Source organism: Tupaia chinensis, unplaced genomic scaffold, assembly GCF_000334495.1.
Source record: "Tupaia chinensis unplaced genomic scaffold, TupChi_1.0 Scaffold000165_2, whole genome shotgun sequence".
Classification (NCBI taxonomy): domain Eukaryota; kingdom Metazoa; phylum Chordata; class Mammalia; order Scandentia; family Tupaiidae; genus Tupaia; species Tupaia belangeri.
Window position 1 is genome coordinate 3,425,723 of NW_006159640.1, and position 17,675 is coordinate 3,443,397.

At 53.8% G+C, this 17,675-nt stretch overlaps 1 protein-coding gene across 1 annotated transcript in view; it reads left to right on the plus strand.

Annotated features, from left to right (window-relative positions):
* Window positions 1-1,095: 1,095 nt before the first annotated feature.
* CDCP2 (CUB domain containing protein 2) overlaps window positions 1,096-17,675 on the plus strand; it is a 17,814-nt gene continuing 1,234 nt past the window's right edge. Inside the window, exons 1-6 of the mRNA XM_027770915.1 lie at window positions 1,096-1,174; window positions 5,785-6,132; window positions 9,378-9,713; window positions 10,724-11,077; window positions 14,782-14,960; window positions 17,512-17,647. Coding sequence (XP_027626716.1) covers window positions 1,096-1,174; window positions 5,785-6,132; window positions 9,378-9,713; window positions 10,724-11,077; window positions 14,782-14,960; window positions 17,512-17,647 — 1,432 coding nt within the window. The remainder of the gene's footprint in view (window positions 1,175-5,784; window positions 6,133-9,377; window positions 9,714-10,723; window positions 11,078-14,781; window positions 14,961-17,511; window positions 17,648-17,675) is intronic.

A 17,675-nucleotide genomic window follows, 5' to 3' on the forward strand; every position in this document is an offset into this window, starting at 1 on the left:
ACCATGCTACCAGATGGCCCCAGGCTTCCACTGTGACTCCTCTTTCACAATCCAGAAAGCTGGCCTCAGTGAGGTTGGTTACTTTCCCAGCTCCCACAGCCAGGCAGCGGTACAGCAGGATTCATTCCTTAAGCCTGTCAGAAGCCAGAGTTGGCGCCTCACTGGGAGGGCAGGATGTGCCGCCTTTCCCTCTGAAGCCCCTGGGCCTGGGGCAGGCCCTAGATAGAGGAGCTTGCAAGGCGAGTTGGGCTGAACCAAAGCAAATCAGGAGTCCCAGCAGATGCATGTTGGAGTGTTGGCCACGGAGCCCTCGAGGGCTGCAGCCAGCTCCTAGCACAGGGCCTGGCACATGTGATGTTCAAGTAAAGCTTGTGGTTCAGGGAAGGAGTGAACATTGTCATATTCCTGGCCAGAATTTACGCTGTGGCCCAGATCCGTGACCGCATGAGGAGTTACATGATACGGTTTCCAATTCCGTTTTTCCCGCTGCATTCTTCCATGAAAAAGACTCATCCCTCAAAACTGTGCACGACAACCTCTTTCGCCCTCCCTTGTGTTCGAAGGCTGGTGTCATCTCTCCCCTTTCAGCTCCCTCTGGGGTGGGGACTAGGAAAATCCTATAGCGAACACCTCCTATGGGCTTGAGCACGTGTTAGCGCATTCATTTTCATGACAGCCTTCGAGGCAGGCTGAATGTCTCTGCTGCACGGAGGAGAGGACCAGGACCGAGAGGAGCTAAATGGCTTATTCGAGGTCACCTGGCAGGTGAGAGGCTGAACTGGGGTCGATCCCGGCTCCGATGTTTATGCCCTTTCTCCCCTGCCCAATTTCCTTCCAGGCCCAGCTTGCTTTCCTTCCTGCAGCTCTGGGGCCAGTGCAGATCTCAGAATGTGTAAACCTGGTGACACCAGATCCAGCACCTTCGAGTGGAGCTAAGGAAGCACCCGGGGATCAGCTTACTAATTCGAGGGGCTGATGAATTATTCACACCACCATTAACTCAGAGGCCCTTTCGGCTCACCTCTCTTTCCTCTGCTGGAGACCCTCAGTTCCTGGCCTGCCGAGCTCTGCCGCAGTGGGGACCCTGGAGAGGAGATGCTGGTAGAGTTGGGGTCCTGTCTGCTACTGGCCGTGGCACTGCTGGGTCCAGGCCCTGGGGCCCAAGCCATGGAAGGTAAGAGCTCTGGGGACAGGTGGGACTCTGTAGGAGGGGGGAAGGGTGAGCAGGCAGCAGCCAGGGTCTCAGACGTTTCTGTGTGGGAGATGAGAAAGCAGGAGGCCCTTTTAGGAGCCTGGCTGAGTTGAGGCTGTATTTGTTTCCGAGCTGGGGGAAGACACTGCATCGCGTGCTTGCTGGGTGCTGGGTGCTTTACATGGGTGGTAGCATTTCATCTTCACAACAGACCTCAAGATGTGAGTCCCCCATTTTGCAGATGAGGAAACCGAGGGCCTGAGCGGTTTACTAAGCTGCAGTTACCAAGGACGCAGGGAATGCTCGGAGAGAATGCTCAGTGGTGTTTCCCAGAAGCAGCCTTTATTCTCGTCCCAAGAGCCTGCTCTGCCTCCCACTGCCAGCCCAGGAAAATCGGTTTTTAATGACGGCACCGAGTGCCCCTGAGGGTTGGCTCCAGTTGTTAGGTAACGGGGAGTCTCAGTTTCTTGCGTCCCTTGAGCACTCCATGGTCTGGGAGGGGACTTGACCGTTTCTGGAGATGCTTCACCCTTAGGGAGCTTAAGCCCTTCGGTCTCCCCTGCCTGGAAAGTTCCTTTTCTCTTTCTCACCTGAGAACATCTGGCTCATCCTTCAAACTCGGATCAAATACCACTTTCTCCCCAAAGCTTTCAGCATCCCTCCATCAACCGCAGAGGTGCCTCCCCCTGGGCTCCCAGAGCCCTCTGCCTGCTCTGTGGTCCCCTCGGCTGTATGCTGCCTGTCTGTGAAACTGGGCCGATACCATTTGCCTTTCTGCAAAGGGCATGCAGACACATGGAGGCCTAGCAAACAGTCTCAATGCCCGGTTCCCTGCAGGCTCAGGGAAAGCTCAGGCAGGAAACATTAAAACCTTATCAGTCACCAGTGGCTGGCGAACATGGGGTAGGCATCCGGGCGTCTCAACCCATGCCAGAGGGTCAGGAGGACTGATGCGTTCCTATTTCCCAGGCACCAGGGCTTCTGTGGCCCTAGAGTTGATGCTGGGGTCAGCGTGCCTGGTTGGGTCCTGGTGGTCAAAGCCTCCCCTCGCGCTGGTGCTTGAGTGCCTGGCCAACAGGGATTCTACTCTGGTGGTCTCACTGTTCTTCCTGCTCCTACGACAGGCTTGGGGAAGGACAAGGGCAGGCACTGGACAGAGTGTCCCTCCACCTCACCATGAAGGCTTGAATCACACACCAAACCTGCCCTGTTCTGCCCCCGGGACCAGGCAAGGAGGAGTGGATAACGTACCCTGCTGAGCATTGGTACAGCCCCCCGCCACACACACACACAACCTATATCTCATCAGCGCTCACAGGCCCCCAGCAGGAAGGCCCCCTTCTCCCTATTGCGCCCACATATGCCCGCGCTCACGGAGGCTCATGGTTGTATGTCTGAGCCTTTGTCCTCATCACTCCTTCTCCCCAGATCTGGCCCAGCTAATGAAACCGTCCCGTTCTTCCTGGTCAGACTCAGCATCACCTTCTCCATAAGCCTTGTTTCTCTCCTAGCACTGCCCCAGCAAGATCAGCATTCCTCTTTCTGGGCCCCCAGGCCCTGAGTGGCCATAGCACACACTGCGTGGCTTTGTCTCCTTTGCCTGACTCCATGAACGCCCCCCGGGGCGGGTGCCTATTCAGACCCGGCACAGACTCAGTGCAGAGCACAAGCTTGGTGAAGTGTCTTCTCTTGCAGGGAGGTTAGGCCAGGGTATTCTTTGTTTGTAAGTGACAGAAGTCCAACCTGGATGTATGCAGGCACTGGCCCTGCCACTAGGTCTGTAGGAGAGTGGCTGAGCTAGGCCCTGGAGCCATTTCCACTTTCACATGGTTTTTGTCAATGAGATTTCTGCCAACGTGATTTCTCCATAAGCTCTGGGCTTGGTCCCACCCAAGGCTCTCCCTCCCAGCCTAGGAACCAGGAAGGAAGGGATTCCTGTCCAGACTTTCCGAGCAGGCATTCTGGCATGGCCCGGAGCTCATGGCACCTGGCAGGTGATGGTAATGGAAGCCCCAGGATTGCCCAGCTGGGGCAAAAAAAGAGGAGGGAGGGTGACCACATGGAGGATGGGGTGAGGAGCAGTATCTAAAAGAGAGAGCCTGTTATATCGAGAGGTAGAGGAAGGGGTGCTGGGAAGTCCAAAGCAATAGATATCATCTACAGTAGCAACTTCCTTTTCTGGGGCTCAGTTTTCTCATCTTCAAAATGGAGTCGGGGGGGGGGGGACAGCAGGTGACATAGTGGTTAAGATGCTGGACTCCCACATGTCGACCATGGTTTGAGTTCTGGACCTGCTAGCTTGAAAGCGAGAAATTACCCTCCAGGGGGATGGCCATACCATAATCCCTTCTCCATTCTCTTCTCGAGATTTTGGACACTCATGCACACGCACCTGGCATGAGTTTCAAGGGGCTGGGTCCAGGATTTCAACTGCTGTCAACCACGTGGAAGTCCAACACCTTAACCCCTATGCCACCTGCTGGCCCATTGTGATTTTCGAGCCACTGGGTCTGGTACTTGAAGTGCAGTTGTCCATGTGGGAATCCAGTCCCTTACCCACTGAGCCATCGGCTGGCCCCTAATTTTAGCTTTTAATTATGAAAAATCTCCAACATACACTCAGTAGAGAAAGACAGTATAGTGAATCCGTGTGTCTCCATCAGCCATCTTCAACAAGGTGGCAACATTCTGCCTGTTGTGTTTCTTACGTCCCGTCCTGCCTCCATGTTGGGGGGTCGGGAGAAGTTTAAAGCCAATCTTAGGTATCATATTATTTCAGCCAGAAATAGGTCAGGAAATACTTTTAGCGGAGAAGGACGTAAAACCATACATAACCCCAATACCATTATAATGACATAATTTCTTAATTTTATCTAATACTCAGTTCAGGCTCAGTCTTCACCAATATCATACACAAAAAGGTCTTTTATGGTTAGTTCAAATCAGAATCCAGGCACTGCATTTACTCGGTATTTGACTCTCTTTTTTTTTTTATTTTTTATTCATTCATTTATTTTAATTTGACCAGAGAGAGACAGAGAGAGAGAGGAAGTGAGAAAGCAAGCCACCAGGTCCAGGACTCGAACCGCAGTCGATTACGTGGGAGTCCAGCGACATAGCCATTACGCTAACTGCTGGTCCCCCTCGTGGTGCTATTTAAAGTGAGCCTCCAGCTTCCATATGCATTCCAACTTATAGAAAGATCCAGGACTTTATTAGACCCAGATTCCTTTGCTCTTTTTTCAAGAAGGCTTTCTAAATGGTGGTGTGTGTGCTTTCCAGCAGGAGGCGCACACTGTCCAGGGTTCTACTTTGACACTAAGATTTATCAGTGGTTTCAGGGGTGGTTAACCTGACCATCTGTTATAAAGTTCCCTGTAAGTTAACATTTATTTATTTATTTTATTTTGCTACAGGGTGTATGCACTTGCTGGAGAAAAAGAAATATATAGAGAGAGGACAAGTAATAAATCTCCCCCCAGGGAGAATGGCCATGCCACAATCCCTTCTCTTCTGGGGCTTTTGGGCACACACACATGCACATGCACCTGGTGTGTTTTTCAAGCTGTGGGGTCCAGGACTTGAACCATGCTGTCGGCCATGTGGAATCCAGCACCTTAACCACCATAGGACCAGCTGACCCTAAGAATGTATTTTTAGGGGCCATCAGGTGGCATGGTGGTTAAAGTACTGGATTCCCACATGGCCAACCTTGGTTCAAGTCCTGGACCTGGTAGCTTGCTTTATTTTGCCTCTCTCTCTCTTTCTCTGGTGAGCACACGTGCCCTATAGAAAACTTAAAAATAATAATAAATAAAAATAAATAAATAATCCTTAAAATAACAACAAAAGAATGTATTTCTAATACTGTAATAGACTATGTACATTTCTGCTCAAGGGGGGAAAGGGTGTTATCACTACTGACTTCTGGGTTTTTCTTAAGAATTTTTTTATTTGTTATCAGTATTATTATTCAATTTGACCGAAGAGAGACAGAGAGATAGAGGGAGAGGGAAAGCGAGAAAGCAAGCCACCAGGTCTGGGACTCGAACCATAGTTGGCCATGTGGGAGTCCAGCACCCTTAACCCCCACACTACCTGCTGGCCCCATATCACTACTGACTTCTAAGTGCCCCACTGTACCTGTTCCCTATCGTATCAATGGCCCGGCATAAAGTAACGTTTTATCTAAAATTAAAGTCTACCCCGGAACTCCCTATCGCCTCTCCCTGCTCTCCTCTTCCCCGTGGCGCTCACCACTACTTCATATGCTCTCTACTTCGCTTACTGTGTTTACCGTTTGTAAGTCCCACGGGGCAGGAGTTTTTGTCTGCTTTGCTCCTGTCGTAACCCTGGGACCTAGAAAAATGCCTGGTGCTCAAACACCATCTGCCGAGTGGATAAAAGGACGCTTGATAAGTGCTGGAGGAATGAGTCAGTGCCTGAGCAAACAGATGAATCTGAGTTTACTGAGGGCCGCAGCCTTGTGCTCTCAGCCCACCCCACAGACCCAGCTCTGGAGCTGGGCCGCCACTCCCGCCACATACCTAAGACCCCGGCACTGACTCTGAGCCATCACTCTCTCGTTCCAGGTGTTAAATGTGGGGGTGTGCTCTCAGCACCTTCCGGAAACTTCTCCAGCCCCAACTTTCCTAGGCTGTACCCCTACAACACAGAGTGCAACTGGCTGATTGTGGTGGCTGAGGGGTCCTCTGTGCTGCTCACCTTCCACACCTTCGACCTGGAGTACCATGACACCTGCAGCTTCGACTTCCTGGAGATCTACAACGGGGCCCTGGGAGACAAGGGCAATCTGCTGGGGAGGTTCTGTGGCCAGGTGCCTCCGCCACCCTTCACCTCCTCCTGGCATGTCATGTCTGTCGTCTTCCACTCAGACAAACACGTGGCCAGCCGCGGCTTCTCTGCAGGCTACCAGAAAGGTCAAGGGGGGACTTGGTGGGGGCTGACTGGCCCTGGGGCGGGATGGAGGAGGAGCAGCGGGCTTTAGGGGACACCTGCGGGGTCTCAGCATTGTGGTGTGAGAGCTGCTTCACCACCTAGGGGTCCCCGCTCTGATGCTTACGGGGCAAAGGCAGCCTCCCCCACGCCCACGACCACACTCATACCCTGGGTGGTGTGGGTACTCACCCATGGCAATACCCCCCAATCTCTTTCCATCATTCCTGGAGCCCCCAGAGGGTCTTGCTATGCTCAGGAATGAGGCCTCTCATGTTCTGCCCTTGTCCCATGTCACAGCATCGGGCTGCAGGAGGGACACCACTGCTACCTCTGCTGATGATGTCTACGGCATCCCATCCCCTCATGGCACAGAAAGCCCTAAGCCCTCAGGAGCACACAGTGCACCAGGGTCTGCGTGCAGCTGGCGACTCTCCTGCCATGGGCCCTCCACCTTCCCTCAACCAGGCTTGCCACTGCCTCTCGTCTCAGGAGAGCAGAGGACGTGCTCTCCTGGCCTTCCTCCTTGTCCCCAGGCTTCTGTGCACAGACCCACACCTCCTCGCTTCTCACAAGGCCTCTCCATGTCAGCACAGCAATGGGCAACCACAGAGGTTCCCGGTCCCCAGGGCCTGCCAACAACAATCCTGGGGCTCGGGCAGGACACCCAGTTCCTGCTTATCTGGAGACAGAATTGCAGCATGCTGAAGCACAAGACTCGGGCTGATCTAATCAGAGTTTTGGCATTCTAGACCCTTCGATTTTTCAAATAGGATGCCAAGTTATAATACTATAAGCTATCACTTCCAGCATTGGTGTGGGCAGGAATACCCTTCTACCAAATGGAACCTTCCGTTAATTCCCGAGGCATGAAAAAGACAAAGGCAGTATTTTAGCGGTGTGCATTTATTTTATAAGTTTTTTTTTTTTTTTTTTTTTTTTTAGAGAGGGGGGTGTTTTTTTTTTTTTTTTTGAGAGAGAGGGTTTTGCTACAGGACTTGTGTGCTCACTGGAGAGACAGAGAGACAGAAAGTGAGCAATTGCCCCCTGGGGAGGATGGCCACACCACAATCCCTTCTCCATTCTCCTCTCAGAATCTAGGGCATACCCCTCGAAGGGGTTTTAAGCCACTAGGTCCGGGACTCGAACCACAGTCAAGTACATGGGAGTCCACTGACATAAACATTACACCATCTGCTGGTCCCTAAGTTCATATTTTTAGCATTTACTAGCCTTTAGCCAATCGTCGAGTCAATGTCAATGTCTCCGAAGAGTTCAAGTTTTACACATAAGGTACAAGGCTATGGGAGCTGCTTCTTTTCTTTTTTAGAGGTTTTTGCCTTAGGGCACATGTGCTCACAGGAGAGAGAGACAGAGATAATAAGAGGGAAAGGGAGAAATCACCCCCCCTGCCCCGGGTGGGGATGGTCATGCCCAATCCCTTCTCCTCCATTCTCCTCCTGGGATCTTGGGCACGCACGCACATGTGCCTGACATGCATTTCAAGCCGCTGGGTCCAGGACCTGAACCAGGGTTGGCCACGTAGGAGTCCTGCAACATAACCACTATGCCATCTGCTGGTTCGGGGGTGCTGCCTTTTAATGACATTGAAAGATAGTTTGAACTACAGCAGAAGAATTTCATTTGTACCAGAAGCCGGTAGATGTCCCAGAGGGTCTCTGGAGAGCCTGGAGCCCAGGTTACAAGCCTCTGCTCAGATCGCTGGCCTTGGAAGGGACCTCAGAGTGTCTGAACCTGCCCTCTCTTTTCACAAACACTAAATCTGAGGCCCAGAAAGGAAATGTGCCTTCCCGAGGTCACACAGTGCTGGAGGGGACAAGAAAGCAAGTCCCTCAGTGCCCACCCAGTGCAGTGCCCCGGTCTCAGCCTGCAGAGGCGAGATTCCGGAGTCTCAGGAAATACACTCCGTGTGCTCCCTCCCTGCCAGCCACCTCGGCTTCATCTTCCCGCTTCATTGTTGTGTTAGCTGAGCTGCGTTTCTGGGGCTTTCAGCTGCAGCTTTTCAGACCCGGCGGGAGTCTGGGTCCAGTGATCAGGCTGGGCAGGTCTTAGGATTTCTAATATTCTGCTGAGGCTCAGAGAGGCTGGGTTACTTGTCCAGGTCACACAGTTAATAAAAGGCAGAGATGTCTTCGGCCTTGTCCTCAGACTTCAACCCCCCTCTGCTTCATCAGGTCTTCCTCTCAGTCTCAGTGTTAGGGAGGTTCGATCGCTTTCTTGAGCTCAGTACCTCTGCCTCTGGCCTGCTAGGAGAGGACAGTGGGGAGTCACAGGACCAAGGACATAGGTCCTGTAGTTATGTCTTCTTGGGTTCCTTTCCAGTCAGTCACCATCTGGGTGACCTCCTGTCGGGGCCCATGTTCCTTGGTCCTTGTCACTTCAATGTGCTCCTGCCAACCTCTTCATCTCTTTGAGGTTTTTTTTTGTTGTTGTTGTTTGTTTATTTGTTTTAACACTTTGCCAAAGAGGAGAGGCCAACAGGTAGCATAGTGTTAAGTCACTAGACTCCCACATGGCCGACTGTGGTTTGAGTCCCGGACCCAGCGGCTTGAAACATGCTGTGTGCATGTGCATGTGTGCCCAGAATCCCAAGAAGAGAATGGAGGGGAACAGATTGCTGTGTGGCCATTCCCCCGGGGATTGATTTCTCACTTTTTCCTTTCTCTCCATTTCTCTCTGTCTCTCTGGTGAGCGCGTGCACCCTATAATCTGCCCTCCTCCCAAAAAAAAATTGCGAGAGGGTGTGCACGCTAACGGAAGAAAGACACAGAAAGACAGAAAGAGAGAGAGAGACAGGGAAAGTGAGAAAGCACTCCCTACGGAGCATGGTCATGCCGCAATCCTTGCTCCTCCACTTCTTCGTCCTTTGGGGATTTGGGGCATGCACACGTGTTTCAAGCTGGGACTTGAGCTGCAAAGTCTGCCTGGGCAAACTCCAACAGATTAAGTTACTCGACTTATCTGCACCTCCATTTTCTCAAATATAAAATGGGAAGAACAAAACACGTCCGTCCTACACTGCGGGGAGGATTTAAGAGGACAGCTAGGCGCCTGTGCCCGGCCTGTGTCTGTCACTTAGTGAATGTTCGGGGGGTGTGGGGGGCAATGAGGTTCCCGTGAGGTGCCTGTGGGAGCAGGTGTGGCTGAGTCCCAAGGGAGGGAGTTGGGAGCCTCCAGGAAAACTCAGTTCAAGCGGACTCCCTTGCAGATGTGTGTGGCGGCTTCCTGACTGGCTTGTCGGGGGTTCTCACGAGCCCCGAGTACCCCAACAACTACCCCAACAACGTGGAGTGCCGGTGGGTGATCCGGGCTGCAGGCCCTGCCACGGTCAAGCTGGTGTTCGTGGACTTCCAGGTGGAGGGCAACGAGGAATGCACTTATGACTACGTGGCTGTGCTTGGGGGGCCCGGCCCCACCCATGGGCACCACTACTGTGGCAGCGCCAGGCCTCCCACTGTTATGTCGCTGGGCCACGAGCTGCAGGTGGTCTTCAAGTCCGACTTCAACATTGGAGGCCGGGGCTTCAAGGCCTACTACTTCTCAGGTAGGAGAGGCTGGAGTGCCACCTGTGCCCCCTGGGCATGCTGGGCTCCCATCTGCCCGTGACGGTCACACGGGTCACACTTTCCTGACCCCGGGGGATCTTGGGCTTTCTGCATGCTCTGCCCAGAATGTTCAAGCACACATGTTCCTGTATGGCCAGTGCCAAGGCACAAGCATGTCACCTCCTCTGTGAAGACCTCCTGATTCACTCAGACAGAACAAATCAACTTCACAGGGTGAATCCCTTCCAGCAACTCCTCATAGAAGGTTTTCCCATTTGGATCTAATGGTTCTCACCTCTGTCCATGGTTTGCCCATCGGTCTCCTGACTGTGAGCTCCTCATGATCTTACCTGATTATACCTGGCATGGAGTGGATACTCAGCATCTGTACAAATGAATGAATGAACCGAGGGGGAGTTCACAGTTTAATAGGGGAAATGGATAAGGAAACAGATTCGTGGCATCAATGGTAAGAATCACGGAGGACTTCCTAGAGGAGGAGAGAAAAGAGCAGTGCTGTGGAGGAATTAACCAGAGGTAGAAAGAAGGGAAAGGTATTCTAAGCAGAAGGAATAGCATATGCAAAGCCAAGGAGGACAGAGAAGGTTTTTGCATGCTCGTGTACATGCTCATATATGTTTGGTAAGGCTGGAATGGAAGGGGCGAACGCAGCGGTGAAAGAAGGGGCCAGTCTGTCATGCACTTCCTTGCCTGTCCACTAGGGAGCTGGACTTCACTCTGAGGACAGATGTGAGATTTCTTTACTGAACTCCTGACAGGGCCAACACCCTTGAAGGGGATTGTCAGTAGGAACGAGAGTCCCAGCTTTCGGATACTTCCAGTTTAAGGCAGGTTTGGGGACCAGCTGTCTAGATGGCTGGCCCTGGTGCCCACGACCTGGCAGTTGCTTGCTGGAGCCCTGTGACACGCTGCCTAAGCTGTAACTGCAGAGGGCGGCTTCCCCACCCTCCTCACCATTGCTCCTTCCTCCCCACTCTCCCCCACCTAGGAGAATGCCAGGAGGTGTATGTGGCTGTGCGGGGCAACTTCTCCAGCCCACAGTACCCCATCTCCTACCCCAACAACATCCGGTGCCACTGGACCATCCGCCTGCCACCCGGCTACCGGGTCAAGGTCTTCTTCCTAGACCTAGAACTGGAGGAGCCCAACAGCCTGACCAGGACCTGTGACTTCGATCATCTGGCAGCCTTCGATGGGGCCAGTGAGGAGGCACCCATGCTGGGGAAGTGGTGTGGCCACCTCCTGCCACCACCCGTCACCTCGAGCCACAACGAGCTCCTGCTCCTGCTGCACACGGACCGCAGCACCACCCGCAGGGGCTTCTCCGTGGCCTACATTGGAGGTCAGCCAGGGCTGAGGGCGTGGTGCACTGGTCGGGGAAGGCAAGGCTCTGCAGCCTCCTCTTCCATTCCATCATCTCGTCCCATGAATGGGTTTCCCCAGCCCCTTCCTGGTCGGCTCTTCCATTGTCAGCTCCTGGGGCCTTTGAGACCATACCAGCATGGCCCTGGCAATGTCCACTATGGAAAGGGCTCTCCTTTCCAGCTCCTAACTCCATGACTCATGACTCCCAGTTTCTTCCCGTCTAGCGCCTTCCTCCATGGGCCCCAGGCCTCTCCCGTACTAAGTTGTTCCCTGTACTCAGGAGTGATATATACAACGTGGGAATACTGCATATGCTAAATCCTTGATATAACTCTGGAGATGCTTGCCAGTCCTGCTTGTCTCATTCAGAAATGCTGACTGAACAAGCAGCACGTGATTTTCCTCCCACCGCGAGATGTCTGGAATGAGACGGCTGCTGAACTGGGCAATGGGCTTGGCACTGCTAAAAGGGGTATCCAAGCTTCGTGGTTGCAAGATGACTGCCATAACTCCAGACAGCATGCCTATGTCCAAGACTGGCAGAGAAGGCCCAGCAGGTGGCATGGAGGTTAAGAAGCTAGATCCCATATAGCTGACTCTGTGGTTCAAGTCCCAGACCTGGCAGCTTGAAAATCACATTGGGCATGTGGGCATGCATGTCCAAAATCCCTGAGAGGAGAATGAAGGAAAAGGGATTGTGGCATGGCCATCTCCCTGGGGTGTGTGTGTGTGGGGGGTGATTTTTCACTTTCTCTCTCTCTCTCTCTCTCCCTCTCTCTCTCTCTCTCTGTGTCTCTCTCTAGCAAGCACACAGACCCTGTAATCAAAACTAAAACAAAACAAAACTGATAGGGAACAGGGGAGACACCAGACACAAATGTCCCTCTATCAAGGAAGCAAATGCATTTCCAGAAGCCCTCACAGGAGTTTTCCTTGTGTCTCGTTGATTTGAACGAGGCCCGAGGGCTGGGCTCTGACGTTTGGCTTTTGCTGGCGAGAGGCGTCAGCCAAGAGTATCCACCATCTCCCTTCTTCCCACACCCTTCCCTGGCCGTGGACGCAGACATGCCTGTGCTCCATCCCCTGGCCCTCCACCTGGCCAGGCAGCGCTCCCCGTCATGCCGAGAGGGAACAGAACCTTACTGTGGTCACATGGACAGTCAGTGGCACAGCCAGGGCTAGAACTCACTTTCCTGCCTCCTTTTGTGTCTAGGCAGCACACAGAGCTGGGGAGGGGGGGAACCCAAGGCTGAGTTCAGAGAGACCCGGGCCACATCCAAATGCTGCCATCGCTGACCATCTGTGGGGCTCACCGGAGACAGGTGGTCATCGGGATTAACTGTGGTGACACAGGTCACAAGGCCCGGCTCAATGCCATATGCCTGCCACATGTCGCAGGCCTTTTCAACACTCAGAAGGTGTTCCCTCTTTCTTTCCCCAAGCAGAGGACAGAGAAGCAAGGAGAGCCGCAGCAGCTGGTGGCCAAGAAGTGACGTGGGTGGAGCCACTGCCCTGGGCCTCAGTGGCTCTGTCCATAACTGAGCAGGAGAGCTGTGGCTCTGGTTCGGGACAGTGGGTGAGAGTGCCCCATGGAGCCAGGTTCCACCGAGGCTGGCCGTGGCTAGCGGGCAGGCCCCTCTCTCTCCCAGCCTCAGTTTTTCTGCCTGTAAAATGAAGATATTGATGAAGAGTTTTTTTTGGGGGGGTGGTGGTGGGGAGGTTTTCACTATAGGGCGCGTGCACTCACCAGAAAGACAGAGAGAGACAGAGAGACAGAAAGCGAGAAATCACCCCCCAGGGGAGATGGCCACGCCACAATCCCTTCTCTTCCACTTTCCTCTCAGGATCTTGGGCATGCGCGCACACGCTCCCAGCGTGAGTTTAAGACACCAGGTCCAGAACTCTAACCGCATGGGAGTCCAGTGATGTAGCCATTATGCCATCTGCTGGTCCCCCAGACAAAGGATTTTTTAAGTCCCCTGACCTGGGGCCTCTCCCAGCCCTGTGTGATTTAGATCAATTCCCTTTTGTTTTTGGTGCCTCTGGAGACTGAGGGTAGGGACGGCTCTTTGTTCCAGGGACTTCAGGAGACTTTCATCCCCCACTTCCACCCACACCTTTTTGCCTCCCCAGGTCCCTCCCTGTGGGACCCAGGTCAGACAGGGGCAGTCAACTGGGCGAGGCTCCAGATGTGGCCAAGCTGCAGCGGCCTTCTCACTGGGAGGGCAGCCGCGGCATCAATCAGGGGTGACACAGCTCTGCGCCACCGATATCATCGTGGGAGATGGCGGGCCCGTAAATCCCCGGCTGCCCAGACAGTAGAGGCTGAATTATGTCTGAGGCATTTCCCGGAGAGGGGGCGAGAATTCCAGGCCTCCGCACGCCAGCTCTCTTGCCTTGTTCTCCTCCAGCCACCCCCGCCCTTTCTCCTACACTCACCCCTGGCTGACCCCTACACACACACACACACACACACATACACACACACATATACACGCTCACAAAAATGCAGTCCTGCGGGACCAGCAGTTAGCGCAATGACTATGTCGCTGGACTCCCACGTAGTCAACTGCGGTTCGCGTCCCGGGTCTGGTGGCCTAAAGCTCACGCCGGGCGCGTGTACGTGCGTGCCCAAGATCCCGAGAGAAGAATGGAGGAGAAGGGATTGAGGCGTGGCCATCCCCCCTGGGGGGGTGATTTCTCGCTTTCTGTCTCTCTATCTCTGTCTGTCTGGCAAGCGCACACACCCTATAGCGAAAAACCCTCTCCAAAAAAGAAAACCAAAAAACAAAAAAAAATCTGCCACGCTCCTCCAGCACCTGCCCCAGCCCCCCACGCCCATCTCCTTGACTCGCGTGGTTTTCCTTCAGACCACTTGGACATTTGTGTGGCTTACGTACTGCACCACCCTCCCTCAACTAGAACACAAGCCCTGCAGGACTTTTTGACTGTTTTTTTTTTTTTCTTTTTTCCTTTCCATTTCTGTATCTGTGGCACTTCACACTGAGCCTGCACTTAGTAGGCCATCAGTATTTGTCTAATGAGGAACTAGCAGATGGCATTATGGTTATGTCACTGGACTCCCACATAGTTGACCATGGTTCAAGTCCCAGTCCTGGTGGCTTAAAATCACGCCAAGAATGTGTGCATGTGTGCCCAAAATCCCGAGAGGAGGCTGGAGGAGAAGAGATTGCGGCATGGCCATCCCTCCTGGGGGGTGATTTCTCGCTTTCTGTCTCTTTCTCGCTTTCTGTCTCTGCGTCTGTCTCTCTGGTGAGCATATGTGCTATATAGCAAAAATCTCTCTTAAAACAATTGTTTCATGATTGAATGAACGAGTTGCCAGGCACACACAAAGTGATTAGCGAAATCTTTTATTAGCGTTAAGAAATCTCACTGGTTCATTCCACCAAGCACTCACTCAGGCATTCACTCAGCACCCGTCGGGCCTGCCGAACTCGGCTGGGCTCGGGCACATTGAGGAAGTCAGTGTCAGGAGCTCCCAGGCTGATGGAGCGAGACAGGGTAACATCTGGAAAATAGCCCATCCCCTGCCTCGCAGGACTCCATAGTCGTCCGCCTCAGTCTGGGACTCCGTTTCCCACTCCTTCCTCTGCAGGCCTGGGGACTGTCGGGGAGGTGGGGGTCAGTCTGGCCTCCAGCTCCTGCCTCCCTTCCCAGTGGTGCCCATGAACGTGAGCTGCTCCCGCACGGACTTCCAGATCCTCATCTCCGCACAAGTGCTGGCCCCGCTAGAGCGCACCAAGGTCTACCTGGGCAGCCGGAGCTGTGCTGCCCAGGAAGTGGGCAACACCTTCCGCATCCAGGCGCGCTTTGACACCTGCGGAACCGAGTCTCAGGTAGGAGCCAGGGGAGGTGGGCTGGCACCCGGGAGAGGCTTTGACCCCTGCAGAAAGGCACTGCTATTGCAGAGAATTCAGCTTCTCTTCTCAGCCCAGGGGAGGAGCTCAGCCCTTCTCAGCTCTATTTACCACAGCGACTTCCTCAGGGTAGACAGGGAAAGGGGAGACGGAGGACAGGGGCTGCACTGCACATCACACCACTATCCGAGGCTCCCCTGGCCGCTCCCCGAGAAAGCCCGAGGGCTGAGCCACCACCAGCCTTCCAGTTCCTCCCCTTCCCTCCAAGCTCCCCGGGGCACCAGGTCCCCTGTTACTATGCAGGACTGCCCAGCCCGGCCCCCCCTACCTGGCCAACCAAAGCCATCCTGGACTCCACAGAACAAAAGGACTTTTCAGGTAACAGTGTCCACCTCCCTCGGAAGGCTCTGAAGCTTACGGATGAATCTCTCCTATTATCCTTGCATCTGGGAGGGTGTGAACCCAGGCCTGGGCCCTGGGAGGGTCACTGGGCAGCCCGAGAACCTTAGATGTCTGTACTCTCAGGGACAGTCAGGAAGGGGTGGGAGAGGACAGTGGCCTCTCTTGGAGAGTCCCCAGCCGTGGAACCGTGAAATCAGGGGATCTGCAGCCTGACTTGCCAGACATCACGTGCTTTCCAGCAGCCACCCTGGCTCCGGCATTAGCAAGATGTATGCCCGGGTACAGCCCCTGCCTCCTCCGCCCCCTCCCTGCCTGTCTCCTGGCAACCTGAGGGAAGAAAGGGGTGGGGGTCAGTCCTGGCCACCAAGATATTCTGTCCTCACCCCGACTGCATGCCCTACGGCCCCCCAGGAATTTTCTTTGGGACTAAGCCACATTGCATTGAGTCATGGAATGATGGAGACAGAATTCCAGAGGCAGGGACTCCTGAAATTCTAGAGCCAGGGCTCAGACACTCAGCATCTCAGAGTCAGGAACCAGCACCAGAATTCAGAACCCCAGAGCCCTAGAATCTTGGAGATGACAAGTTGGAAGCATAAAATCTGAGACCCTTAGACTCTTAGATTCTTAGTGAAACCCTCATAAATCTTAGGGGCCAGCAGGTAGTGTAACAGCTGTGTCGCTGGACTCCCACGTAGTCGACTGCGGTTTGCGTCCCAGACCCGGTGGCTTAAAACTCACGCCGGGTGCGTGTGCGTGCGTGCCCAAGATCCCGAGAGGAGAATGGAGGAGTAGGGATTGCGGCGTGGCCATCCCCCCTGGGGGGGGATTTCTTGCTTTCTCTCTCTCTGTCTCTCTCTGTCTTTCTGGTGAGTGCACTCATCCTCTAGCAAAAATCTCTCCAAAAAAAAAAAAAAAAGAGGCTCAGCTCAAGCGGCCAAGAGCAATAAAGAAGCATTGCCAACCTTTGAACCCTTCAGAGACAACTTCACAGTCACACATGGCGCACCTCGGGAGGCTTCCTTTCCTTCTCCAGTCTCTCGCTCATCCAATCCCCTCACCCTCCCCTCAGTCCCGTCCTATATGCGTGTCCCTCCCTCCTTACTATATAGATTAACTTTGGGCCTCTCTCGGGGTCCTGTCTTTTTGGCCCAGTGTCCTGATTCTGTATCCCAAAAAGTCAGGACCCATGTTCTCCTGAGAGGGTCGGGAGGCAAAGAGGCTAAGTGCTCCCTTTGGGGACATGGTACCAACAGCCCAAAGGTGGGAGAGACCTCTAGGCTTCCGTTTCCTCATCTATAAAATAGAAATTAAAAAAAAATTAGATTTTTTTATGCCATAGGGCACGTTCACTCGCTGGAGAGAGACAGAGAGAGAGGGAAATTGAGAAATCACCCCCCATAAGGGAGGGCCATGCCATAGTCCCTTCTCCTCCATTCTCCTCTTGGGATTTTGGGCATGCACACACATGTGCCTGAAGCGTTTAAGCCACCGGGTCCGGTACTTGAACTGCTCAGTCTGCCATGTGGGATATAGCACCTTACTCACCAGGACACCTGCTGGCCCCTGAAAGGGGGCTGTTAATGGTACCAATAGAAGAGGGTTCTATGGGGTGGCCCCATGGCCTAATGGTTAAGGGAGTTGGGTCCCACATGGCCAACCATGTGGTTTGAATCTTGGCCCTGACGACTTGGAATATGAGTCTCTCTGATGAGTGCACGCACCCTTTGGCAGTTGAGAGAGAGAGAGAGAGAGAGAGAGAGAGAGAAAGGGTTGTTGAGAGAATTAAATGAGATAATGCACTTAAAATACGGGGCCTAGAACATGGTAAACACCCCCAAAGTCAGCTGCTGCTGTCATTACTGAGGTTCTTCAGCCCTGCTCCTTGAAGCCAGAGCAGACACTGCCCCGTGAGACCTGATATTGTCCTTCTGGACAGTCCATTTCCATAGTGCCCTTTGACAGAGGGGGACTCTGAGGCTCTGAGTGGGAAGGGAGTCACTAGACGAGCCAGGACTAGAACCCAGGCTGCTGGGACTCTGCCCCCTTGACCATGAGACCCACACACACATCTAGGGGCACAGGGCAGCCCAAGCCCCTCTGTAAGCGAGTGCCCCATGACCCACAGAGGAGAAATGGCACGGTGGTGATCGTCAGCGTGCTGCACATCGACTTCTCGGCCGGCGGGCAGGCCGACGTTCACGAGTATGAGGTCCGCTGTGAGCCACGGCGCAAGGAGGCCTCTGTCCACCTGCTGTCCGGCTCCGGCTGGCTTGGGGCCCACGCTGGCCC